This window comes from Paralichthys olivaceus, chromosome 7, assembly GCF_024713975.1.
Source record: "Paralichthys olivaceus isolate ysfri-2021 chromosome 7, ASM2471397v2, whole genome shotgun sequence".
NCBI lineage: Eukaryota > Metazoa > Chordata > Actinopteri > Pleuronectiformes > Paralichthyidae > Paralichthys > Paralichthys olivaceus.
The window spans coordinates 17,716,601-17,742,906 of record NC_091099.1 but is presented as its reverse complement, the minus strand read 5'-3'; the positions used below and the strand labels follow the sequence as shown (position 1 = coordinate 17,742,906).

General features: G+C 40.6%; 1 protein-coding gene across 2 annotated transcripts; it reads right to left on the bottom strand.

Annotated features, from left to right (window-relative positions):
• Positions 1–2,900: 2,900 nt before the first annotated feature.
• LOC109623955 (calcium-independent phospholipase A2-gamma-like) lies at positions 2,901–26,064 on the bottom strand. 2 transcript variants are annotated; one of them, XM_020078415.2, is made up of 10 exons: positions 25,891–26,064; positions 23,827–25,148; positions 23,252–23,401; positions 21,494–21,645; positions 21,088–21,182; positions 19,921–20,092; positions 19,253–19,310; positions 18,588–18,782; positions 7,737–7,932; positions 2,901–5,139 (listed from the first exon to the last, which is right to left on the bottom strand). In XM_020078415.2, the coding sequence occupies exons 2-10, from the start codon at positions 25,078–25,080 to the stop codon at positions 4,862–4,864; spliced, it is 2,550 nt and encodes an 849-aa protein (XP_019933974.2). In that variant the 5' UTR covers positions 25,081–25,148; positions 25,891–26,064; the 3' UTR covers positions 2,901–4,861. The 2 variants fall into 2 exon arrangements, with proteins under 2 accessions (XP_019933974.2, XP_019933975.2); XM_020078416.2 differs by having other exon boundaries at positions 23,827–24,961.
• Positions 26,065–26,306: the final 242 nt, after the last annotated feature.

Sequence of the window (26,306 nt, the reverse complement as noted above, 5' to 3'; positions counted from 1 at the left end):
CAGGCTCACAGTCAGAGTTTACATCAAGTCACAGCCGCCTGAGACGACGTTAAAGCCACAATATGTTCACAATATGATGTTATATCTCTAAATGAGTCACAATATTCAGAATGTTGTGGGTTGATTATGCATGTGTAAATGCAGAGGCGTTACAAGAGACTTTGGGGCCTGGGGGGGGTCGATGGTTGATGGTCTCTCAGGTTTTATTACTTGTGTTTCTGAAACTTTATTTTAAATGTACCAATCGTATTTTTAAATTAAACCCCTGATATCATCTCTCATCATCAGCCACTTGCTCAAAAACTAATTGAGTGCTAATGAGCTGGGTTTATTTGCTACAGCTAAATGTGAGGTTTAATTGAGTAGCAGCCACCCTGAGGATAAACTGTTGTTACATAACTACAAAGATGGGAAAACAAGGTACTTGTTGAAACCCCCTTGAGATCAGCGTGACATGGACTGTAGAGACAGATACATGTTCAGAGTGTGGCGGTTTGGCCAAAGGTGCAGAAGAAATCTAATTACTATTATTTGATGTGATCACTGCCGGGGGACGAGTTCATGAGTCAGATCTGTTTACATCAGTGGAGAAAGCATTTCCTCTCTCAGTCTGCTGTTGAATTACATTAGAACTTCCTCACATTGAGTAGGAGCGGCCTTTACTGGCTGCCTAATCATGTTAACACACAGGGGAGCATGACATGAGTCTACTGATGTAGTTACACTACGGAGCACCTGTGTGTCAGTAACATGTTGGATAAACAGGAGCAGGTGACTCCTTGTGATTTGTGAATTTCTTTTTTCAGTTCCAACTACAATGATCAGTTTGCAAACTGCTTTTGATGATTTTCTTTATTAATATATTTGTGCTTGTATCACAAACCAAAATAGTTTGTTCTGTCTCTTCCACCAAGTTGATTATGTTATTCCGTTCAGTAGCTTTTGTGTAATGGTGCTGACAAACAAACATATGAAAACATAACGTCCTCCACCATAATACATAATTAAAGAAAGTGAGAAAGAAAATATAGATTCACCCTTTTTCCACATATGTACCAATATATAATAGGTACTCCCCAGACCCAGGTTTTCAGTTTTGTAATTTTTGATATCAAATGCACCAACACAGAGACACAGGTGAAAACATAGCAGTGGTAAAAAAGTACCACAATCTTCTGCTTTTGGCCCCTTGGTTAAATCAAGAATTGATGTGTTAAATGAATAATTTCCCCGGTTTTTAATGACCAAATCTAAGGGTTTAATCTTTCCTCACTTCTGTGTCACAGTTATGAGTCAGAGGAAGAAACTACAGGACCACATTTAACAGGAGAAAATGTTCAAGGCTAATTTTAAGAGCCAACATTAAATCTTGATCCACTCTCTATTCTCACAAAAACACAGAAACTGAAACAGGTTTTCTCATTTACATCTATAGAAAATGTCCTTCATTGAAATAAAGACATTGTGTTGCCTACACATCACTGTGAGTAACTCCCCTCTCCTCACTCAACCCACTGATCTTAATGTGGATCTGCCTGGAGATTCAACATGTGATCAGAGACAAGACTCACCGTCAGGCCGAGCTCCTCTGGATCAAACAAAGAACCACAAATGCGTACAGACAGATGGTGTTTACAGCACAGTGGACAGTTAGAGTAATTGTTCTGATAGTGATCTTGTCACAAGGTGCAGCAGCGAAGAGGTCAAGTCCACATCTCCTGGAAATCCCTGCAGCCAGGAATGCTACACTGGTCATTTCTTATTTGCGGCTTAGTTCTTCTAATTAGATGCACTGTGGACCATAATGGAGACCGGTTGATTGTTTTTTTGATGTCAGATAATGTGATATCTTCTTTTAAAGCCGATAGTTCGCATTAATTAGAGGAACAAAAGAACTTCTAAATTAATGTATGTTGATTATTCTGGTGCTTTGGTGTCAGAAAAGTTGCAAACAAATAACTGAACAACTTCCTTTTGTTCTGTGCGATTACTCAACAATTTACTGCCTCTTTGCTTTTGTAGATTTAAAACAGAACAGACTGATGATCGTATCATATATTATAATCAGTAGATTACAAGAGGATAAGGCTCTTCATCAAGAGATGACGGTTATTCTCATTTTTTGCTGGATTAATCACATATCTGTGAAAAGATCAGAATTTTGAATAATCAAACGGATGTGTTCAGGTGACAGGTTTCATTAGTTACAACTGAAAAATATGTAGGATACTCTTTTCAGTATATATTTAGTCAGCGTCTATTTCTACCGTTTGCTTTGTATTGCAGTTAAATTCCTGATAAAAACAACATATATAAAAGACCTACACTATGTATTCTTTCCTCTGCACAACATACTGTTGATGCTGTTTGTTGTGTTCTCTACCTTCTGCGGCCATGGCTGTGTTTTCATGCGTGTAAGCAGTTGTCGGAGAGCTCTGCCGGTGTAAAGTGTTTATGCTGGAGGGAAATGTGATCTATCACCAGCCGGGGCCGTTACCCAGGTGCCTGAGCACAGCCTTGCACAGTCATCTCATCTCACCTTCCTCTCTTTTATGATGAACAGCTCAGGGACGGGACAAATTACCTTCCACTGAAAAAATATACACATTGCCACACACAAAACAACACTCAACAGAGGGAGATAGACACAGGCAGTTCCAGATGGGCCTGCAGTCATGATTTCATACATCGGAATTTGTCACTAATCAAGCAAAGCACCTCGGAAATTGAGGTAAGGATGCGTATCAGAGCAGATCTCTGTTTGAGTAATTATGCAGTTGTGAGAACAAGTTGCCGACTTCATATCCGCACATGTCTCCTTCCTGAGATGATCCGCAGCAGCTTCCCGCTGATCACAATCAGCTAATCTACACATAATTACGAGGCGAGATGCAGCAAGGTTCAGTGACGGGTTTTAATTACATACAACGTCAAACAGGAGAACAGTGGAATTACATTAATCTGGATAATATCTGAGTCCATTTCACCCCTGGTCCCCTGAGACCAGTTAAACAGTACCTGACCAGGTTAGCTGTGAAGACAAAGTGCTTTTTTAAATTTTTTAATTTAACAGGATCATTTGTAGCCATGGCAAATCAATACGCACAAATCTCTTTTAAGTCAGTCTTCCAGCTAAAACCTGTATGATTTAAATAAACGCTATAGTACAGCAGAAACACAGTACTTCAAGGTAGAGAGGGGGAAAGAGGCTTTTGAGAAGAGGCATCAAAGGGAACTCTGAAAAGGAGCAGAAAATGTGCATAGCCTGTGGGGAATCCATAAAACCATATAATCAAGCATACAATGGTAAAAGCTTTAGGAACAACTGAACTAAAATACTTTTCAGGCTAAAATAATACATACAAGTACGTCATGATGACAGGGAGACTGCATTATGATAGGTATTAATACCTATATATATATATATATATATATATATATATATGTGCTATTTATACATCATCATTATTATCACTAATTACAGATGAATTCAAAATTGGAGCAAATTTTTGCAATGTACACCCATAGAAACTGTCTTTATGCGTAAAATCTAAATATAACATGAGTAATACAGTAATGACTGAAGTGGTACAGCTGTTACATCGATCACTATGCAATCACATAGTTGACCAGTTGACGTATTAATAAATGTGCAAATTTCAGTCATTTCAACTGTGAAATTATTGACCTTGATTAGACCATTCATTTTTCCTGTCTTGTTCTTTCTTTACATTCTTGTTTTTATGTGTTGGCAAAGCTTAACAGATACATCTTTTAAATAACATATATCCCATCTTCATATTTCTTCTGTACAAACACAGGTTGATGTATATGGTTTCATAACAAATTTTCCAAAGGAAAGAAAATTGTTCAAAAGTGCTTTGGGATAAAACAGTCTTTGATGCTACTGTAAAATCTTACAGTATTTTATGCTATTTTAAGGGGAGGATCAACATTTTAGTTCACATATTCAATTCAAATTTTGACTTCCATTTAGGAAATGTACTTACTTCTTAAATATGCAGTTTTTTTGCTGAAAGTTAGATACGATGGTCGATACCAGTCTCACATCTGTACACAGCTGGTTGGGTTAGCTCAGCCTGACTGGATTCGTGCATACAGCTCAGGATAGAGCCAGGCTGGCTGCCCCCCCCCATTTGTAGTCTGTGCTAAGATAAGCTAGCAGCTTTATACTCACACACATACATCTCGTATCAATAAGGCTTAACCTTTGAGGGTCGCGGAGGAACTGGAGCCAATCCCAGCTGACACTGATCCGGTCGCCAGTCCATCACAGGGTCAACATACAAAGATAAACAACCATTCACAATCACACCTACGGCCAATTTAAAATCTCCAATCAACCTAATCCCCGATCTGCAAGTCTTTGGACAGCTACATACTCACTGTACAGACATGAATGTGGTATTGATCTCGTCATCTACACTCTTGGCAAGGTAGTGAACACGCACATTGCCCCAAAATGTTAAACTCTTCCTTTAATCATCAACATGCATTTACTTGTGAGGCTCTGAGGGATTTCCCAAATCCGCCTATCCTTTGACACATCGTCTTTGAAAGCGACAGTCAGTTGAAAGCTGCCAAACCACAGAGGTAAAAACATGCTTTTTTTCTGCCCCAAAAAAATAAAAGAAACTCACCTAACTGTTAAAGTGTGAGTGATGAGGAAGGTAGTGTTGGCATGTTCGATACATTATCTACTTGTGTGTTTACACAATGTTCGTCTAGCTACAAGGAGTCAACAACTCTGGCACACTAATCATGGTGACAAGACCTATTCTAGGCAATTTAGAATAAAAGGACATATTTCCATGTGAAGTAAAGGTGGCTTACGATGGATCTACACCTTAGAGGAGTTAAAGGAGAGACCATTATACATGTCAGCTCTGAGCCTCGCCCACTCCGTCATCCTCTGGACGGAGCTCTTCTCTCTGGTGAGGATGCGCGTTACCTTCTTCAGCTTCTCATTGTTCCTCTCCAGGTAGTGGACGCCCTCGTCCAGCAGCAGGTTGAGCTTCTCCTCTCGGCTTTCATCCATGGAAATTTCTTGGCTCATGCAGGGATTGAAGCGGAAATACGTGTCAGGAGGTAGAAAGGCGTCGAGCATGGCGTGAACCTCTGGGGGAAGCAAGAGAGGCGAAAGAGAGGCCACAAAAACAAAATTATAAACAGACGATTAACTTTATAATATGCACAAACATTCAAACACTGTGGTAACAGCAAACAGGGCATGTAAAGTCAAAGCTTATCTGTCAGTGCAGTGACAGCATAACATGTTCCAGAGGAAGCGCTCGGGGCTGAAATGTGTGAGGTTGTACCAAGTGAAAATGTCTGAAATGCTGCTCTGTCATGGCTGTTTTCATCTGAGAGGTTTAATATCATCAACGTTCAAATGCAAACAAACAGCTGGGGTGAATTTGGGTTGACTGTGAGTCCTGTTAGTTCCCACAGCAGTTCAGAAGAATTCTGTTAAAACTGGCTGCATTTGAGGCTGTCGAAACTCAGGCAGTAATTCATCTGGAGGTATTTTATTAACTTTTACTATTTGATTTTTATAATCAATCATCAATCATCAATCAAATATTATTAGAATGGCCCATATTCACAAATCACAATTTGTCTCATAGGCCTTAACAAGGTGCGACATCTTCTGTCCTCAACAAGAGTAAGGAAAACCTGCCAAAGAAAGCTCCACTAAAACACCTGAGACAAAGAAGGAGGCTGTGGCAGAGGGCGGGAGCTTTGGAAACATTCTTACTAATCTGCTGTTTCTAAATAACAAAGTGCTTTGAAAAGGCTGGTGAGAGTTTAATCCCAAATACAGGAGAAGCCGGCACAGAGAAGCATCTAGGTCACACACTGTACCACCGCAGCAACAACAGGGAGGAGACCGAGCCAAATTTAGGCATAGCAGAGGTGTCCGTGTCCAGAGGTGATAAGGGGTGAGAAGAGGTTGTCACTGTAGATGGCCACAATGGGATGTATTCGGAACAAAGTCAGGCTGCAGAACAGCATTTTCTGCACTAATGACATAAGAACCTCATTCATTCTTTAACAAATGATGCAGAAACATCACTATCTGGTTAAAATGTGCAATGATTTAATCTTCAGTACCAGAAAAAAAAATGCACATTGAAAAACTAAAATAACAAGACACATTTTTTTTTCCAGACTCAGATGAGGTCATTGTGACCTTTGACCACTAGAATCTAATGTGCTCATTTTTAAGTCTAAGTGACAACTGGTCAAAATTTGATGTCATACTCTAGAAGCAGACTTGAGATACTGTATGTTCAACAGTCGAACGTGACTTTGAACCTTGACCTGCAAATTCAAATCAAGTCATCCTTCAGTCCAAGTGAATAATTGTCCCAGATTTAGAGAAATTCCCTCAAGGCGTTCTTGAGATAACAATAAAAAGGGATGGACGGACAAACAACCTAAAAACATAATGCCTTCAGCCACTGGCTGTCACCTCCGTGGTGGTATAACAATACCAGAGGGTGACATTAGGTTGAATAACATCTATTTACAGCCATCCAATCATCAATGTAATGTGGAGCTCATTACTGTTGACATCACATTTGTGTCCATCAACAAAATAAGTAGAGTTTCAGTGTTTTTGACTTATTTCAATGAAAAAACAATACGATTATGATTCATTGAACACTGACCTATAATGTGGCAGAGCTACTGTATAGTTGATCAAATGAAATCAACCACATATGACCCTTTTTTTGCAGATCTATTAAGGATTTACAAGACAGAACTTATAGAATGATCAATAGTTAAAAATGAAAGACTCAGAAGATGACACATCCTGAATTATTCTCTCTCGAAGCTGAAAACACTAATGGATCCTGCAGTTCCTATAATGCAGCCAAGACTAGGTTTTGTAAGAGCCTCTCTGCTTGTTAAACACCCACACTCTCGAAATGCTAAACTCCAGTTAGTACAGGCTTTCTACTAAGAGTTTACAGTCGTCAAGCCCAAGGCAAGATAATCCTGAGGACTTGTTCGTCATTATTTTCTCAAATGTGAGAAGTCGTCCTTCAGAGACACAGAAGACAATATACAACTGTTCACACAGCTACTTTCTACAGTTACTTCTCCTCTTGACACTGATGGGGGTTATGTTTTTTCTGCGTTTGTTTGTCTGTCAGGATCTAAAACAACTGGACAGTTTACGAAATTTAGTGCAATATGGGTCAGGGAAAAACCTATTCAATTTTGGTCCGGATCCACATCAGGAGGCGTATCCAGGAATTCAATTTTTTTTCTTTAACGTTGCGAGATTGGGTGTTATTCAACATTTTCCTTGATTTCTCAGAGAATAATTTGTGAATCTAGATGAAATAAAATGTTTAGGGGACAGATTTCTATGAGTGTGTGGAATTCGGTGCAGATCCAAATAAAAATCTGGATATAGTGAATTAAAATTTTTGATTTCGTATTGGGTGTGTTGTTGCCTTGGTGGAGGTATGTGGTCTACTTAGTGCCACTCTAGTTATATGTAAAATCACAAGTGTGCTGTTTTAAGTTTATTTTTCAAGGTATTTACACTTTTTTGTAAACCAGGAAGGAAAATTACATCAACTAGATTTTACACAATTAGACTTTACATTTCAAGATACAATTAGGTCAGTTTCACATGGCTTTGTGAAACTCTTAATTACACAATGCATCTTTAAGACTCTGCAGGAGCTGTCACTTACCCTCAGTGTCGGTGGCGCTGCTGATGACATTGGTGATTTTGGTTTTCAGACTCGTGTAGGTGGTGTTGTTCTTGCCGGGGTTTTCAAAGCGACCTGTGCCAAGCGAGACCACACACTCCAAGGGCGTGTTAGGCCACAAACACTTGCACTCATGGACAGCCAGTGCTGTGGGGTTGTTAATCAGCAGACCTCCATCCTGTGCACAAAACAGAAGAAGGGCCATGTTAGAGAGTACATTAGAAGGCTTTGAATGGTGCTTTATGCCAAGACCACAGTCCTGGTGAAACCAATTAATTGGCATTCGAAACCTCAAATCTTTCTTGGGTTTTAACAGTCGACAGATGACATTTTTAAAGAGCATCTGACAAAACTAAAAGCACAGCTCAATGTGCAGTTCCAGAGCTGCTGGTAAGTCTTCAAAGCACCGAGCTAAATTGTTGTTTTTTTCTTCATCCCCTCACATTTTCAGTCAGTGAGGCTTTGATATCGAACAACCACCCAGGAGTGCTTTTGCTTTGGATCCATAGTCTACCCAAGGCAATGGGGGGGGTGTACTGTTGAGGCAGTGGGGATTGTTGAATAGGCATGAGGCTGAGGGGCCGCAGGGCTGCGAGCTGGCAGCAGGATCAAACACACAGGGGCCAGTCCTCATTAAAGAGGCCAGGCTGGGGGGCTGGAGTTGCGGGGCCCCAAGGGTCTCGGGACACTCCAGGGGGAAGAGTGCTTGTTTATTTGAGTGTGAGTGTGCATGTTTGATCGAAAGCGAATGCCTGCTTAGAGTCAAGGCATACAATAATGCGGGTTTGTGTTTCTGGCAGTGTATGTCACATAGATTCATATACACTGAGGCTTTGGGCAAGAGGGGGAGGGAACATTTCATCTTTACAGTGCGCTTCAGCAGTGTTGCAGCCTAACAACCATTCAATAGAAATATATGAGAGCACACAGCGTGATGGAGAATATAAAGGGCTGCCTATAGAGGCAAAGGTCTGCTAATCATCTGAGGAGATGGACTGAAAAATTGTATCATCAACCCAAAGACCAGGAAAATAAATTGCAAAAGAGATTGGGTATTGTGTTTAGACTGGAGGCACTGCATCAAGTAATAGCTCTGATAATAGCATATGCTTTTTGAATGACTCGTCACTTGCAATATTGCAGCTCTATATGAAAACTATGGCACATTCAAATATTCTTTCAGTTCCTAAGGTTGAATGTAATGACCCAAGAATACCTTCGAGGCAGCCAAAATGAAATGCTATGGAAAGATGCTACAGTAAGCATGCTCACATCTGCATAAGAATGCAGGTATAAGAATGAAGGTATAATGTTTACCATTTATCCATCCGATATAGACACAAGTATATTGATAGCTGATGGAAAGGTCAGATTTTCAGGAATTTGGTGAAAAACTAAAATATTAGACATAAGAGTATTAATATTAGATATAAGAGCTGAAATAATTACACTTAATTGAACTGAAATTAATTGGCAACTAATTTAACTGATTAATCAGTTTACATCTTCTTACACTTTTGTGACAATAAACTGAATGTTTGGGTTCTGAATGATTATTCAGACATTACCAGACTCTTGCATGCACCTTGGGCTTTGGAAATTTATGATGCCATTTTTCCCCATTTTCTGACATTTTACAAACAAATTACTTTGACTAAATGAGTGGGAAATGAATCAATAATATAAATAATTGTTGGTTGCAGGCCTTTCATGGACACATTTTGTCATGATGATGACAACAAAATTAAAAGTCATTATCATTCATTCTGAGGGGTAAATTATTTTCTGTACCAAACTGTTTGGAATAATAGATTAAAGTGGGACCTGGGTTTCGCTCAAAAGTCGTAGGCTCTCCTCTGTGGCTCCATAATGCGGCTGCAAGACAACGGCATACATTTTAAAACTTGTATATGCAGCTACAGGCTTTTTTAATTGGTGGCTGATAAAAAAAGCTGGAGTACTCTGAAATGCATAACTCCTGACTAGGGACTTTTTGCGGAGTAAAACGATTTCCCAAGAACTCTATTGAGACTCTGTTTCTTACGGTGGAAACGAAGGGAGTCTTAGTTCCAGGGGACAGTTCCTGAGGTCAAAAAGTGGCTTAAGAATTGCTACAGTCACTCAAGTTTATTCTCTGGGTAAAAGGCATGTCTCAAACTTTTAACACCAAACCTGGATGGACAGTCATTGAAATATTAAATCTGAACAAAAATGATGAACCTGCAATTTCATCCATACTGCTTTAATGGCTAAAAACTACAAATATAAATCTCTCTATTCCCTATAAATCAAAGAGCCTGATAGAGGAACTTTCTTTTGATTTGTAAAAAAAAAAAAAAAGAAGATCTGTTATGATAATGTAATGAAATGATAATCTAAAAATCTTTACTTTGCAGAGAATCTTTTGTGTGAGCACCCATCTCACCTGCTGAGGTGGACAAAGATGGTTTCACTCTGCCACCAAGCAGAGTAGAAGAAGTGCTGAGGAGGAGGTTTGTCCTGAGCATGTCATTATGCACCAGAAGGGTGTCTGACCAGAACGAGAGAAAAGAGAAGAAAATGCCTGGATTGCAGTTGCTTGTAGAAGAGCCACAGAGGGCCTTGCACCACAAAGAACAACAGATGAACCCAGCTTGAAACAGTTCTGATCGCTCAGAGCTCCGTAAGTGGCTTCATTTTCTGAACTTAGTGGAAATTATGGCAGCAGTCTGGGCCCAGTTATGGCGTCTTTGTGCTGATAGCTGGGGGCAAGATTCACAGGCACAGTGACCGGCCTTAAGCACAGAGCCAAGCCGTGTAACATTAGAAGCCAACTGCACAATGCTCCTGTGAGCTGGGGAGATGAATACTATAACTTGTCTCTATTTCAGTGCACCTGCTCGAGCAATTCAGAGCCGGTGATTATAGTCGTGCCCTTGGAGGGAAGCCTGGTGTGTGGCAGCGAGGAAGATTTGTGGTGCCGCTGGAAGACTGGTGAGATTTCTTTGTGTGTGGCGCACAGAACTTTTTCGAAGAATCAATTATTTAGGAGAAACTGCAAGTTGCATCCGTCATCTCTTTCCACAGCTGTCAAGACCAAACAAGCTCTCTTGTCAGAGACTCTCAAAAATACAGTGAGAACAGTTTGGCAGATGTTGAAGCTGCCATGCCAGAGCCTGGGCTCTTTAAAGACACTTTTTCAGTAATATATCCACATTTGGTCCACTGCCACGGTCTTACTCAAGGGTTTCTTGAGGTCATTGTATGTTTGGATGAGGAGGTTAGAAACATTGATCTACTTAGGAAAAACTGCAAATGAGCTTTGCAAACTACACGGAAAAACTCAAGTGATCTGTCAAATACCCAGCGTGACGCAAAGCAAAGGTCACTTCCATTTATAAGGATTTAGAGCTGTAATGCTGCCTGTATTTTACACTGACTCAATTACACAGTGCAAACGAGAAATACTGCATGGCGCTTGTATGCATCAACCAGTGCAGTTTCAGTCTCCATTTTTCCAGGTCTGATCAGTTACTCTGTGATTCTAAGTGAACATTTGTCACAAAACAAAAAGAAAAGATTCTTTCTCGATCAGAAAACATGTTCAGGAGGCAAAAATGTGTTTTATGAGGTCACAATTCTAATCAGGTCTTCCTTGAGTCCAAGTGGATGTGCCAGATTAATGAAACTCCCTATGAAGAAAGTCCTGTAAGGTGTTCCTGAGTTGTTACATTCACTAGACCATAAATGTGATTTGTAAGGTCGCAGTGACCTTAACTTTTTATCTGTAACCAGAAAATTCTCAACAGTTCATCTGTGAATCTAACTGAACATTGGTACCAAATTTGAGGAGATTCTCTCTCAGCATTCTGGAGATATCATCTTCACAAGAATAGGATGGACGGACAGACAACCGGAAAACATAATGTCACAACATAGAAAGGACACATTCCTAGCAGAAGTTTAACTCTAGACTCTGAGAGGAAACACAATTTTGAAACAGCAAATCTGAATTCAGGTTTCCTGAAAGGTTTTATGATTTCCTCCAACAGCGTTTCTTGATTCCGGTGGAGCCTGTTTGTTGATACTCTGGAGGATCAGAGCTCATCTGACCTCGCTCTCTCCCTTCGGGGTCTAATGGTGGATTCACAAATGAGCTCCCCACTTTTTCTATTCGCAAACAAAGCAAGTTTTCTACTAATTAGGTCTCCTGCACCTTTGGGAACATATTTCACTTCTTCAGATGGCCAATTAAACTGAAACATAATTTTTGAAAAGGAACAACTTCGAACAGCATATTCTGAAATAAACTACTCCATTATATGAGCGGTTATAAATATAAACAAAATTAAGACAAGCATGATTTATAGGTCCCTCGCACTGCGGTTGTCATTAACTCATGGGAGCTTATCTTCATTGTGCCTGTTTAAGCCGTCTTAAAGCAGGAGTGCTGATTTGAATAGGAACGAGGTGCTATCGTCGTGATCACTAAAAGTCATTTCACGCCCCAGTGTGTGTCAGCTCCCATTAGCTGGGACAACAAACTTCAACAACTCTTCATTCAGCCTGTGTGCCACCGCATCTCTCTCACTCTCTAACCCGTGGGTAAGCCTCAGCGGCGCCTTGTTATGAAGGTCGTTTTGAGTGGCCACTGCACAGAGGAACAGAGCTCGCTTAACTCTAAAAAGAGGCAAGGCCTTAACATGCATCTGGTGTAGCTTTTACATCACAGCCCCAATGAGCAGCTGTAGTCTTTACAATTTCTCCTTTGGCTACTTTGGCAGAGCATGACTGAGGGGCACTGAGCTCTGTCATGATTTATTAAAAGAAGTTGCCAATGAGAGTCCCCTCTCTCAAATGATTAATTAGGGAGGCACATATATCACAGACATCTGATTATGTTTTCCGGAGACGCTCATTAAGTAGATAATCAGGCACCTTGTATGCACTCTTAATACTTTAAAAATCTATTCATGATATTTGCAGACAAAAACAAGCTTCCTCAGTTGCCATCTATGTGATCAAAAACATAAATCTCCTCATCGAGTAAGATGAATTGCCTAAATAGTGTCCAATCCACATAAAAGGCTACGACTGTCACCAGTGAGGATGAGACTGACAAAGGTGTTAGTGTGTTGAGTGTCACTCTCAAGTGGCGGCCGGGTCAAGTTAGAGATCTTCATGCCATATTATGCAATTACGACCACTGCACCTCTTTGCCTTTTTTCCTTTATAGGCCCCAAAGGTCACGTTGTGGTTCAAGCCGTCTTCCCAGGCTGTCAATAGACGAGGGACCCATGTGTGCAAGTGCCAACTTTGCCCCCAGGCCGGCAAAGCAATTGAGATCTACTGTGCACAGTTATCTTTTCCCACACATTTTTAGAATTCATGACCACACATGTACAGCCATTATTGAAACAATGCGTCATCTCTGACGGCTGAAGCCCTTCAGGTTAAACTGCGGCAATTAATGCAGAACCCCATTACGCTCATATTTACTCCGTTTAAATTCTCTTGAGACTTCATCTACATATTTGACAACTTCATATTAGAAAGCATATTTTTTCTGTCAATCATAATAATTCCTCTTCTGGACCTTTTTTTAAACGTTAATTTCTCTGTTCACAGTGCTGTTCACCAGAGGCAATTTAACGTCCACCTACACACCAATATATTGTAAGGCAAGGTTTAAAGAAGAGATTTAATACAAGAAACCTCATCTGGAGCCACAGCAGTGACAGCAGTGGCAGATCCTGGGACAGGGCCAGGGGGCTACTGGCCCCAGCTGACTGGCCCCTGAAGTGACCCTGTGTTGTGTTGTGTTAAGAATTTAAGCTTTTTAGAAGAACACAATTAACTTTTACAAGGAACAGTTTTCAAAATATATTCAACAATGTGTGGCTTTGCTTAAAGCTTTAGAGCTAACAGTCAATGTAAAATGACTAAAATGTATATTTAACTGAACAAGGAATTCTGGACCGATGTTGGACATGTTTAAAATAAATAGAATGTTTTATTCGTCAGATTTACCTTTAGCCTCTCTCAACGTTAGTGTGATTAAGAGGCTGAAACACTTGATGACACCAAGATACAATTGAAGATATTATTTTCATTACAGCACTATTTTCATTACAGCTCTTACAGAGCTCAAATGTGATGGTTAAACTGCTCTGTGGCCCAAAAAATGTAACTGAATTGAATACCTTTCATTATAATTTATTCTTCTTCTAGCCATGGATTTTATTTTTTTTCTTGTGAAGCACTTTGTAACTTTGTTTGGATAAGTGCTATACAAATACAGTTATTATTATTATTACTAAAATTGTTATGAGTAAATTCTTGCTGGCCCCTTTATGGCCCCTGATTTAGAAAAATCCTCGATCTGCCACTGAGTGAGAGGTCTGTGAGGTGTGGTGCACTGTGAGCAGGACAGGAAGATTCAGGGAAGCTTTCTTACAGCAGCCAGTCAAAATAATCACTGGACTGATCGAATCCCCAAGCAACTGTTAGTGTATCTGAGAAAACATTTCTGAGCAAAAGAACAAAAAGAGTACTCTGTTGAGGAAACTGAGTTCATGTGACAGTGACAGAATCCATGTGTATGACTTTATACTCAGGGGACAAAGAGCCCGAGTCTGTCTGCAGCATGGCTCACAAGTTTGAGCTCCGTCCTCCAACAGCCTCCAGGGCCGAGCTCTCAGGGCTTAACTCAGGAGGAGAGAGAGCAGGAATGAGGCTGTGGCTAAAAGCTCAGCTTTATCTTCTCTGTCACTTCTCTGAATCCATCACCTGTGTAATATATGACCAATAACTTCACCTGAAGTGACCTTTACAATAAGTGAGAGAAAGAAAGGGGCCCAAAAGGTTCTGATTTCTTAAACTGCTCTTTTGAAATGGTATTTAATTTAGTGTGACACCTTTACTTCTATTCTCACACACAATCAAAATATTTTGGAGCCCTTTCTGTCACATTAACCTCTAGACTTATTAATGACTCATTGCCTCTCTCATTCATTAGTGATAAAATTAATTTGGGACTGATGTTTGTCACCTACTCCATTTCTGTCTGTGTCAAGGGTTTCTGCTGAGTGTGAAGCCGTGTTGTGGCTCTCAAAAGTTGTGCTGAGGGTGATTGCCCACTGATCCGACGCCTCCCATCAAATGTTGGCAGAAGTGGGCACGAAGCATGCGCTCATTCCTCCCCACTGCCTCAGGAGATGCCATAGCAACCAGGCTGAAAAAAAAATTATCGGGCCCCCCTCACTATTCCACGCATGCCCCGACATCCATTGTAAAAACGCCTCAAGTCCTCTACATCTGTGTTCGTTAGAGGAGAGATAACTGAGAAAGGCTTAATGTGGAACATGCGCCTCCTCCCTCCCTTCATCTCTATGTTTTCACTCTTTCTCTCTTGTTCCCTCCCTTGCTTAGGCATCCCCTCCATGGCTGCAGTTGCAAGTGCGAGGCTTTGATAAAACCCTGGCTGCTCTGCTTCAAATGGTCTTGCTCCGAGTTACAATTTCCCCAGTGTACCCAGCGTGAATCTAAAGTTCTGGTTCACCGTCAGACAGATTTCTGTTCCAGCGGAATCACAGAACACATCGACGAACAATCAGAACTTTCTTGAAACGCTGCTTGAGAACTCAAGCATTCTCTCAGCACATGGCACGGCGATTCTCCTGCGCTCCCAGCACAAAAGAGTGATTGTTTGGAGCTTAAATTAAGTGGAAAACTCTGTGGGCGTTTGTGCAAAAGAGTGAGATGACTCTCTCTTCAGGGAATCCTGACATCACACAGACAGCATGCTATGCTCACGACCGGTTTCAAATAGCCAGTAGATTGAGTCATCAGGCTGGGTGGCACTCTGCATCTGGCCAGAAGCTCACACGGAGAGAAAGTGGTTCAATTGCTGCATGAAGTGGTTTATTAAAGAGTTCATTGTAATTTAATTGGGTTCTTCGATTTTACACTGTTGGGTCAAATTTAAGTAAGTTTAAAAACTGACATTCATCCTGATTTTAATTGGTATTTGCAAATAAGTGCTTTATCACTCACAAAAATCTAATTTCTCACAAACTGGTTGCAAAAACTGAAATCACAGACACTTCTGTTTGATTTAATTAAATGAAACAGTTTTTGTCAATTCCTGCATTGCATTTTACATTTATGAGTTTCTGTGTCTTTGATGTGGTTGTGAAAGGTTTTTTTCCTCTGAAGATGTTAAATCATGAATTCAAGAAGTAGGAGTTTGAGAAATTGCAGTTGATGAAATGTTGTCTCTAGAACACATACATTGCCCCCCACCCCAACTTTATGTGGATCTTATTCTATCCTAAATCCATGCAAGAATAGGAAAAAAGCTAACTGAACTTTTATTTGAACATGTTTATACTCTATTATCTGTGTTTCTGATTTTTAGAAGGCTATATCATTTGTAGAAGCAGAACAAAACAATTGAAAGCAGACTATATTCAGGCAAAGTGAACACAGGTAAAAACTGTCCCAAAAATAACAGAGTAGACAGTGGAAAAAAAGGAGCTGAAGCTCAAATTCACACAAGGAAAAACACGAGTCACGGCTAAAATACAACCTTCAGGGCTTACTGATGTTTTTTCTATTTTCATTCTGTTTTCCATGTGAAAGTTTCTTTTCAAATAAATTTAAATAAAACACCATTGACTGACTTCACGTCGAGTGTGTTAAATATATTAAACTATTGATGGCGTCTCATCTTCTCGCAGTATGAGGCTTCCTGCTGGCGGCTGACTAACAGCGGTTGGAAAAGCAGCTCATAATTAGATTGTCTGTCTTTTCCTTCTAACACAGATGCAGCAGTCAAACACGTGTGTGAGATGAGGGAAGTGCTGCATTTGGGATAATTAATGCATCTCAGAGCAGAGCGAGACCTGCAAGATGGCAGGCGGGGGAATCTCCCACCACAGGTGGGTTTTTTCATCAACCAGTCTCTTTCATTCTCTGCTCCTGCACTTCCCCATTCACCAACACAACCGACACAGCTTCCAATTAAGAGCTTGGGAGCTCGTCTACATGGGATATTGACTTTGAAGCAAACACATGCTCATTCACACAAGATCTGCGCTGTGTTTGTGCCTGCGCGCCAAATCTAAGTTCTGAATGTCAAATTCAGGGTGATATTGAGATCTGGAAGCAACAGGTCAAACACAAGCTACACTAACAGAATACTTAAACAGGAGAGGAACATGAGCTGCTTTCAGACAAGCACTAAAGTCATTTTCTTGACATTTGAATGCAAATGTTCGAGTTAGTTGTTCTGGACATTTTCCAGATATTTTTCAGCCAAGCACCAAATAAAATGTCCAGATAATTCAGAGAGAACACAGGAGGAACATTTCCTGAAAACTCAGAGTGAGTAAGTTGTGACGTTTCTAACACTTGACAGACTTGAAACTGGAAGAATGCAAATATCACCGGATGAAAAAGAGGAGTCATACACGTAGAAGACGTTGACAAAGATATGAACTTGTAAAAACAAAATTTGAGAGCATTTGGCCAATTTTAATGTGCTGCAAACAAAAATAGTCCTTTCCACTGCAGAATTTAGATCATGTCCTGCCTCCTGCATGCTCTACCCAGGCAGCACCCCTCACCTGAATGTTCCAGAAGACATCTAAGGGATGCAAAGCTGTGCTGCAATGTACCAGGCCACAAGAGGCAAATGTTTTTTCTGCTTCTTGTCCGCACTCACACAGAAGAGGAAGAGGAGGCTAATGTTTGCCACTGATTCATTCCTCTATGTGTGACCCATCATCTATTATGACTTGTGCACGCATCTACATGATGTTATTCTTTGTGCTTTTAACCTCTTTTCAAAGAACTGTTTAGAAGTAAATACCACCCAGCTGCTTGTTTTCTAATATGCAGCTATTGCTCTGATGTGGTGTGCTTGAAAGGTAAATATCCATACGTATTGATCAGTAAAATGGTAGAGTGGACCAGCAGTTTGTTATGTTACTGATGGCTAATGTATACCTGTTTAGTGGAGCTAGATCTGAGTGTGTCTCACTGTGTCTCTGCCCCTCACTTTCCTGTCAAAACGTAATTGACTGGAAAAAAACACTGACAGACGGAAACTGAGATCCTCCCTCCTGCTCGCTGTGCCAAGGATTTTTCTCACTAGGCTTCTCAAAATCCTTCAAACTCCACCATCAACAGACTGAACAACATGTAAATTAGGCAGACCAACAATAAGCCCAGTATTTCTCAGGAAGAGAACTGCAGAACTATGTGAATATGAGGGAGGGTGTGAAAACGAGAATAAGTAAGGAAAAAATAAGCCTTAACAGTTACATTACACTGTAACTGAATTAAACATTCATTGGCTAAGGACTCGCACAGCATTGCAGGAGAAAATCTGTGTTTTTATCAGAACTGATAATACATTTTCTAAAACTGACCAAACTATGTTAGTTGGATGTTTAGCTGAGGACCCCAGGTCCAGAATGTTTGATGATAGGTGATATGGTTCCAGAGTTACAGGTCAAAAAGTGACCTCACCTCTGGTTTAAGGGTCTCCATTGATGACTAGTGACTATATAAACACACATAGTTAAGGATCATGACTATTTCTTGGTAATATTGATCATGGCAAGGTAAAACAATTCACATCGTGATTCTGTGTGACATCACATCCTTTTCTGTATCATGGTATGGAGTATCATCTTTCTGTTGAGTATCAACTGACACGATTTTACCTTTTCTGTAAAAAATACTGACAGGCAATATTCCAGATTTAATTCAGATCAGATGAAATGGTTGGGGTCAAGGGGGCACTGGCTCCAGCTGAAATCTGTTATTGTGGAGAATGGCACTGACCTGGTGGAGATCATTGCCCAAGGCGAACTCTTGAAAATACCCAGGAGCTGCCGACGTGGCTCGGATCGCCTGCCAGAGTTGGTGCTGGCAGCCGCCAAGGTAATGTGATCGCACCCCAGGTAGCAGGTTGTAGTTTCTGAACACATAAGCTTTCAGTGGCGTGCCCCGGTTCACAATGGTGCTAACTGCTGCCACCTGCAGGTAACGAAAATGACATACAGTATAATGCGGTTGAGGCGAAATTTTACATGTCATTGTTTTTATATAGCACAATTAAAGTGCTTCACAGGCATACAGTACAACAAGGAAACAGTAACACACAATGCATCAGAGTACAAGTAGAAAACTAAAATAAGATAGAAAGTAGATTAATTAAAATTAAAATTAAAATACAATAAAGTAATCCCAACAGATGTAAAATGCAGGAACAATTTCTACACCGACACGCTGACGGATCAATTTAATCTCAGGGGAGTCTGCTAAGAAATGAAACCTCAGACTCTTCTTCAGCTGCCTTATATAGTTTTTAAGTGTATTTTCCAGCAAAAATACAAAACTGAGATCAAGAAAGGAGCTTTCTATGTCGTAAACAAGATGAGGCGAAGGCTCACAGGTTAGCACCAGAACAGCGGGAAGAAAGAGTCAGGTCATCTTACAAAGCTCACCTTGGGGCATTCAGCGTTTCTTGAAGTCTCCACCAAGAGGTGAGAACCCATTCTCTCTCTGTGGAAGAGAAGAGAGGATGATGATTTTTTTTCTGGCTTTATGAATTTTGGCTAGTGCGATTACTTGTTACAGAAACCTTTCTGCAAAAGTTGTGCATATGAGTTAATGGAACTGAAATCATTTTATGATCAGCATTAGTTTAACGAACCACTCTGCTTTTAGACCATTTACCAGAATTACTGACCTTTATAAGACTACTGACCATATTTAAACATACAGTGATGGTTACAAAATTTTAATACACTCATCCAAATTTTCCAACCGGCCTCTTATCTACAATGATTTTCATATTTTATAATAATGAACTTTTCACACGTGAAAGTTTAAATTTTCTCTTTTCATCTATCAGAGTGAATATCAATAATCTGATTTCATGCTTGTCTATGACAGATAACTGACAAATACATGCAGCACAGATTTGCAGATTAATCATTTTAAAACAAAGAGGACATGTGAGGTCTATCTACTTCTACTATGCAGTTTTATATAACTGTATGTTTTGGAAAACAGGCATCATGGGTTTAAAGCTTTACAACATTACTATATTGACATTGTAAGAAAGACATAAACCCCTTAGGCTGTCATTCACAACAACAGTGGAACTGACTTGAGGATGTTCTCCCAGGCTTCACTATCATAGAATGCGTGGCTCCAGCCCATCTTCACTGTGCCGACAATGACGTTCTGCTTAAAAACATCTGAGCCCAACTTCCGGTAAATGTCGTCACACTCGTTCAGCGGGATTTGGAAGACACCTAGCATGAACCCTAGGATAGCACCTGAGGAAAACCGTTCAAAGAGGGACAGCGATTTAGAAATAAACCAATATACAAAATGACATTTTTGGAAACACGAGGTCTTAAAGCTTCAGTATGTACAAGGCTGCACATTGTAATCTTGGTAATGAATATTTTGAAATCCAGCTAATTGTCCTGTTGCTCTTAAGGTGTGGAGTGGATGAAGGGCTCATTCCTTAAATTATTAACAGTTGAGAGTAACATCACCTGAACATGATTATAACACTGTGGGCAAATGCTTCTCATCTCTTTCATCTCCATGGTTTAGCATCTTTGATGAGATTAACAAGGCACCACAGAGCTGTGAGGGCAGAACTGGGGTATATACCTGAATGATGTGGGTGATCAAAATGACCAGATGTGGCCCAGATGGGTTTTAAATGTGTGGACATGATTTGATCTAGCAGGGTAATTGCATCGTGCTTTGACAGCATTCAGTAAATCTTAAGAATGAAGTACCTCCAACTGTTGACGATTAAGACTGAGAGAACTGAACCGAGACAAACAGATACTTCTGGTGGTGATTAAAGAGCAATGTACTCTGAAACCAAATCAACATTTCTCAATCTGCTGCGAAATGACAACAGAAAAGTGGCAGATGACGGGACACTAATCCACAGCACCCCCTTGTGGCACATTTGCATACAAAGGAAAAAACATATATATATATATATATATATCTACAAATGTAGATAAAGGACCCCCCCCCCCCCAACCTAACACTATTAAATGAAATAAGATAACTGAGATAAACTTAATCAAGAGATAAACTTTGTTGGTTTTTATAAAAAACACTTTGAATCAGCGTTACCCTCCGTGGCCTACATTGACTGCACAGCAGCAGGGTTGACATTAGAGTGTGTATGTTGGTGAAATTGAGGTCAGAAGAACAGAGCACCAAATGGGTCAGTGTGAGATCAGTGCTGCGACTCTTTTAATCCACACACGTGCAGAATTAGGGCAGGAGGACAACATACCTGTGCTGACACCACAGATATAATCAAACAGTTTGTAAATGGGTTTGCCGGTCAAGGTTTCCAGCTTCTGTAAAGTCTGAAGTGCGAGAAGTCCCCTGAAAGTACAAAGACAGACACATACACACAGAGCCACTAAATAATAGGAAAACAACCAGAGCAACAGAACTGGGTTCAAAGAGTGAAATCTGATCTCAATAAACATAAATCCTTATCTTTTTACAGTTACTGTTTCTCAACAGTTCTACTTCAATAACTGAAACTGCTAATAGAGGCATTGAATCGCTTTTCATTATATTCTGATATGACCTCAGCTGGAATAAAATGCCATTTAGTTCCACTTTGAAAAGAGTTGACATCAGTGAATTAAACCTTACAGTAAATAAAAGAAAGAGAGATGAATAAGTACCTCAAACCTCCTCCATCAATAGAAAGGATCCGTATACCTCGACCTTTAACAGGCTTCTGATAGCCAACCAGAGCAAGAGCTTCTCTGACTGCTGCCCTCAAGCCTGGGTCAGTGGCCTGCTTCAGACGCAGGAGGCAAGGGATGACCCTCTCCTGAGGAACACACGCACAGCAAAGGGACAACAGTCAATCAATCATAATTATGTGCACACTGAGAGAAAGTGGAGGTGGGAGATAAAAAATAACAAGAGCAAAGAGCATGGTGTGAGATGGCAGGGCTAGTTCGGTTAGTTAGTCATTAAATGTTGTTGTCCTCAGTTAAAATGTATACATTGATTTTACATGCTGCTGTCTTAACAACCTTCTTTTGTATTTCACACACAGTCATAGAGCACCTCATATATTCTGCCAGTTTTCTTTTGAGTTCGACAAACATCCACATCTACTTTCATCTACATGAACCTACGAGGGGAGGGGAGGGGAGGAGAGGAGAGGGGAGGGCTCTACCTTATCACTTTACAAACTGGATATTTTTTGGAGCTATGGACATTTTTATTCAGGTCAGTTTACACACCTTTGAGTCGAGCATATAAATAAGCACTGGGCAGATGTCAACAATGAAGCAAGTAATTCACATGTTCACATGTAAGATTTAATAAACATTAAATAATCTGACAATTGACAGATTCCTTCACAGAGATGTTAACATCACATATTATTCAGGTAGGACTCCAAATGCCATAAATCTAAGTTATTTTATCAATGGAAACATCATAATATTTAAGTGACTGAACACTTGTTCAAACAATGTTTGATGATACAAGTAGTGCAAAATAATTTAAAATTAATAATTGGAAAAATGAATGACAGCTGGCTTAAAGCACAAGCATCACTGCTACAACTCTATCCTACAGAACACTCAGGATCCTGCAGCCTCTCTCAAACCGACTGGACATTGGCCATTTTTTCAAAATTTCTTATTTAATCAGAATGACTTGAAATGAAAGCACATGATACAGTCATCATGAAGAAGAATGGAGATGGTGAATATTACTGTGACCTTGACTAAAGGTGCTACCATGGACTGAATAAGGGGACAGGAGTTAATAGTAGAGATGTCAGAGGACTTTTTTTTTTCCTCACATAATGACTGTGCTATATATGAAACTCAGGTCAGTCAGTCACCCCAATGATGTCCTTTATTTCTGTTGTCATTTGAAAAGCTATGGAAATTATTCTTCCAGTGATACGTTGAGCACAACACTGTTCTGGTTTTTCACGCAGGATTAACCTTCCTCACACACAAGTAAATGTCAGCTTGTTCTTATTTGTATAAATAGCTGAATACGGAAAGAGTTCTCCACACCATCACAGATAAGGCGGAGACATAAATACATGCAACAGTATGCAGTCTGCCTGTAGTTGCGTGGCTCTGACAATAAACAGAGCATAACATAAGATGTTGCCATAGCTGACAAACTGACATTTTGCCTGGTGTGGGAAAATTCCCAAACACAAGCACAAGGCCAGTATCTACATTATTCACATTCTAAAGCTGTTTAGTATTCAATCCAAATATAACACGCTTATGTACGTAGGTGTAAAAAATGTGCTGCAGTAAACACTGTCTTTATACTGTGAGCTTGTGCCAAATGTAAGAGTTGATGCAGCATTAGACATTTTGCTGACAAAGCCTCGGGATGCTTACATTCTGGGAAAAAAGGGGAGAAAAAAATGCAGGGCTGCTCAGATTTCTCACCTTGACAGCAACAACACGAGTCTCTGGAAACTCCAAGAGATGGTAGCTGAGGTCTTCCACCCTGTTGATGTAGACCCTAACATCTGATGCCCTGTGCAGAGCCTGGACCAGACCCCGAGTCCGATTGTCCACACTCACCCTGGCAATAATCTGGAAGATATGCAGACAAAATAAATAGCAAGTAAAGTCTTAGTGTTACAAATAAAAGCGTGGCCTGCACAAAGCACAAATCTCTGCCTCCACAAGTGTCTTATTTTGGAAAACAGAACTCAGGGAGCACATCTGCATTTGATATATCAAGCAAGAGCTTTGGTCAACTCGTGGTCAGCAGACACTCTGCTATAATATGCAGACCTATGATGAGTGCATCAATTTTCCCTGCAACATAGACAGAGAGGATGTCTCACATAGTTAGAGTCTGTGTCTGCAAAACAAAGACCGAATGTTTACATATTATCCTATGCCACACCCTTGCGATACTGACAGAACTGGTTACTAAAGATTTATGCTAACTATCACATTCATATTCATACAAAGAGAATGATTTATGAATCAATGCTTTGTTGTAGACGTACCTTTTCCCTTTGAAGTAGAAGCTTCTTGGCTTTCTCCTCTGCGGCCTTCTGCTCCTTACTAACAGTGGCCTCAACCTGTTTCACTGCTGCATCCTCAATCTTCCTCTCCTCCACTGCAGCAGCCTTGGACTCTGCTGACCTGAATTTGGGGACCAGGGGAGCAATGTAGCTGCCAACGAAGGCTTGTACAGTGGGAGCGGAGTATGACAGGTAGTGTCCTAAACCCTTCTTAGAAGAAGGAGGAGTAACCGGAGCAGCAGAGCCTCTTTTATCAGACACTTGCATGAGGTCAAAAGTTTGTTGACCCTGAGAGGAAGCAGTGGGACAGTCAACATTGTCCACTTTCTTGTCCTGAGTCTTTGTACTGCTGCCAAAGTATGTGTTGATGTGATTGGCCAGGTAGTTGTACGTCTCGTCCAGGCTGACGGAAAAGGTGCTGGGATGGAAAAGTGCTGTGGGTTGTTTGGGAGTTGTGCTGTTGTTCTCCAAGTCGCTCAATGAAGCTTTAGGCTCCTCTGCCTTAAAAATGGAAGAACTGGCTTTGACAGGAGGAACGACACGCTTTATTCTTCTCTCCTTAAGTTCTCGCCCAGTCACAACTGCAGCAGCAATGGTCGCAGGCGTGAAATTGTGAGAATGAGTGGAGGTAGTAGCACCTGTATCACACGCAGCAGCAGATGTAGGAACAGAGGGACTTCCAGAGGATGAGTTGATGATAGGTTTGAGTGTAGTGGTTGTAGAAGGAGGAGCAGCACTGTTGGGAGCAGGAGTAGCTGTGATTGAACTCTCCTCAGCTTTTGGCTTTGGCTCAACACTGACCTCAGCCTTGTTCAAAGCCTTTAAAGAGTTTGGTTTTAGTCTGGTAAATTTGGAGAGAAGTTGTGTGTGTGTCCCACTCACAGCTTTAGAAACTGTGTCCAACGTGTTCCTGACCCGTGACATGTGTTGGCTCAGACCAGCCGTCCAACGTGAGGCTGACGTGTTCAAATACGGGCTGCTGGTGTGGAGTCCGAGACTTTGTCTGACCTGGTTGGCTTTACAGGGCCACCCTTTACGAGCCCTGCTCCTCTGGTGGTGGGAGCGCTTCCAGATGAGACGATTGGCCTTGTAGCAACCAGGTTGCTGTGCATGAATCCTACAGTGAGAGGTACCAAACAATGGAAGTGATGCTGTTGACTTGCCACCATGTCTTTGCCACAACAGATATGATCTGTTTACTTTGCCCAAGATGTTTGGAGTACATCTATGACTCATTCTGTCAGGTCATAAGAGTTTATGACATCCAGAGAAATATAAGGTCTATGCTCTCCCTTCTCATTAACCTGGCGATGAACAACAAAAAAAGTGACATTTAGATGACAGAAGGACAAGGGGAAAAAAATTAGGAAAATGAGGTGACACAAAAAGCACTAAGGCTGCTCCTAACTGGTTTCTAGGCTTTTAGATAGATAGATAGATACTTTATTTTAAATGTAGGCATCCAGTAGCACACAAAACAGTCAAACACAAAAGCATAACAATAATAAAAGGTCAAAACAGGTCAGAATAAGTTCACTGCAGTGAAATGAAGTCTAACCACCAGATCTACTGCAAAGCTGTCACTGTAAAGAAGTATGTGCTAAAGGAGATATTGAAATACAAATATCCTAAGTGTAAGGTGACTGAAACACACAAGTAACAGTAACAGTAACCGAGGCAGAGTATTGAAGCCAAATATAAATACAGAGTTAAAGATAAATAACTGAAGCCACACAACGTTGTGCATTAATGATGGCACTGCAGATGTAATTGTATTTTTTAAAGAGGTGAAAACAATGCAAGAATAAAACGTAAAATATAAAACTAGAGATATAAAAAACGTTAAATCAATTTAACTTTCACATAGTCAGTTTCTTTTAAACCTCTTTGGTAACTGAACCAAACTGAGAGTTGAACCAATGAGATAACAGACTCAGGACCACACGTTTCAACATCAGCAGCTAACTGTTAGCTTCGTTCACACACAGTGGTGCAGCTCGTTGAGTTAGCATTGAGAAAGGCCACACAGGGTGAAATAAACCATACCTGTGTTTGAGGTCGTCGTCTCATGGAAGCAGGAAAACGTGTAACCATCTCACTGAGTCGCAGAAATCCATTAACGTTAACATGGAGTCAAATAAGACGTAGAACAAATCTGTGTCACTCGACCTGCCACTTTAGTTCAAGCGTGACATCACCAAGTCAGTCAGGAGAAAAACAATGGTCACATGACGTTCTATGTGCTTTGCCATTGGCTAGCCGGCACTTGTCCCCTTAAATGGAGTCTGTTGATTGGTTGAGGATAGCTGACGTTATCTGTGGCAGAGGAGCAGCTTGTATTTGTAACCGGCGTACACCGATGCTGACACAGAAGGGCGGTGTTGGAATCAAAAAGTATGAATGGATACCCACCCCTCCACACATCAGACGGGACTCAAAATAACAAATGAAGCGCTACACGT

What these genes read in the sequence shown, in the direction of transcription:
- LOC109623955 (XM_020078415.2), bottom strand. Translation starts at nt 25,080, where the DNA reads ATGAGTCATAGATGTACTCCAAACATCTTGGGCAAAGTAAACAGATCA. An exon ending in ATTGATGGAGGAGGTTTGAG is followed by an intron (nt 21,183 to 21,493) that starts GTACTTATTCAT and finishes TTGTACTTTCAG; the next exon opens with GGGACTTCTCGCACTTCAGA. An exon ending in TATCTGTGGTGTCAGCACAG is followed by an intron (nt 20,093 to 21,087) that starts GTATGTTGTCCT and finishes GGTTTTCCTCAG; the next exon opens with GTGCTATCCTAGGGTTCATG.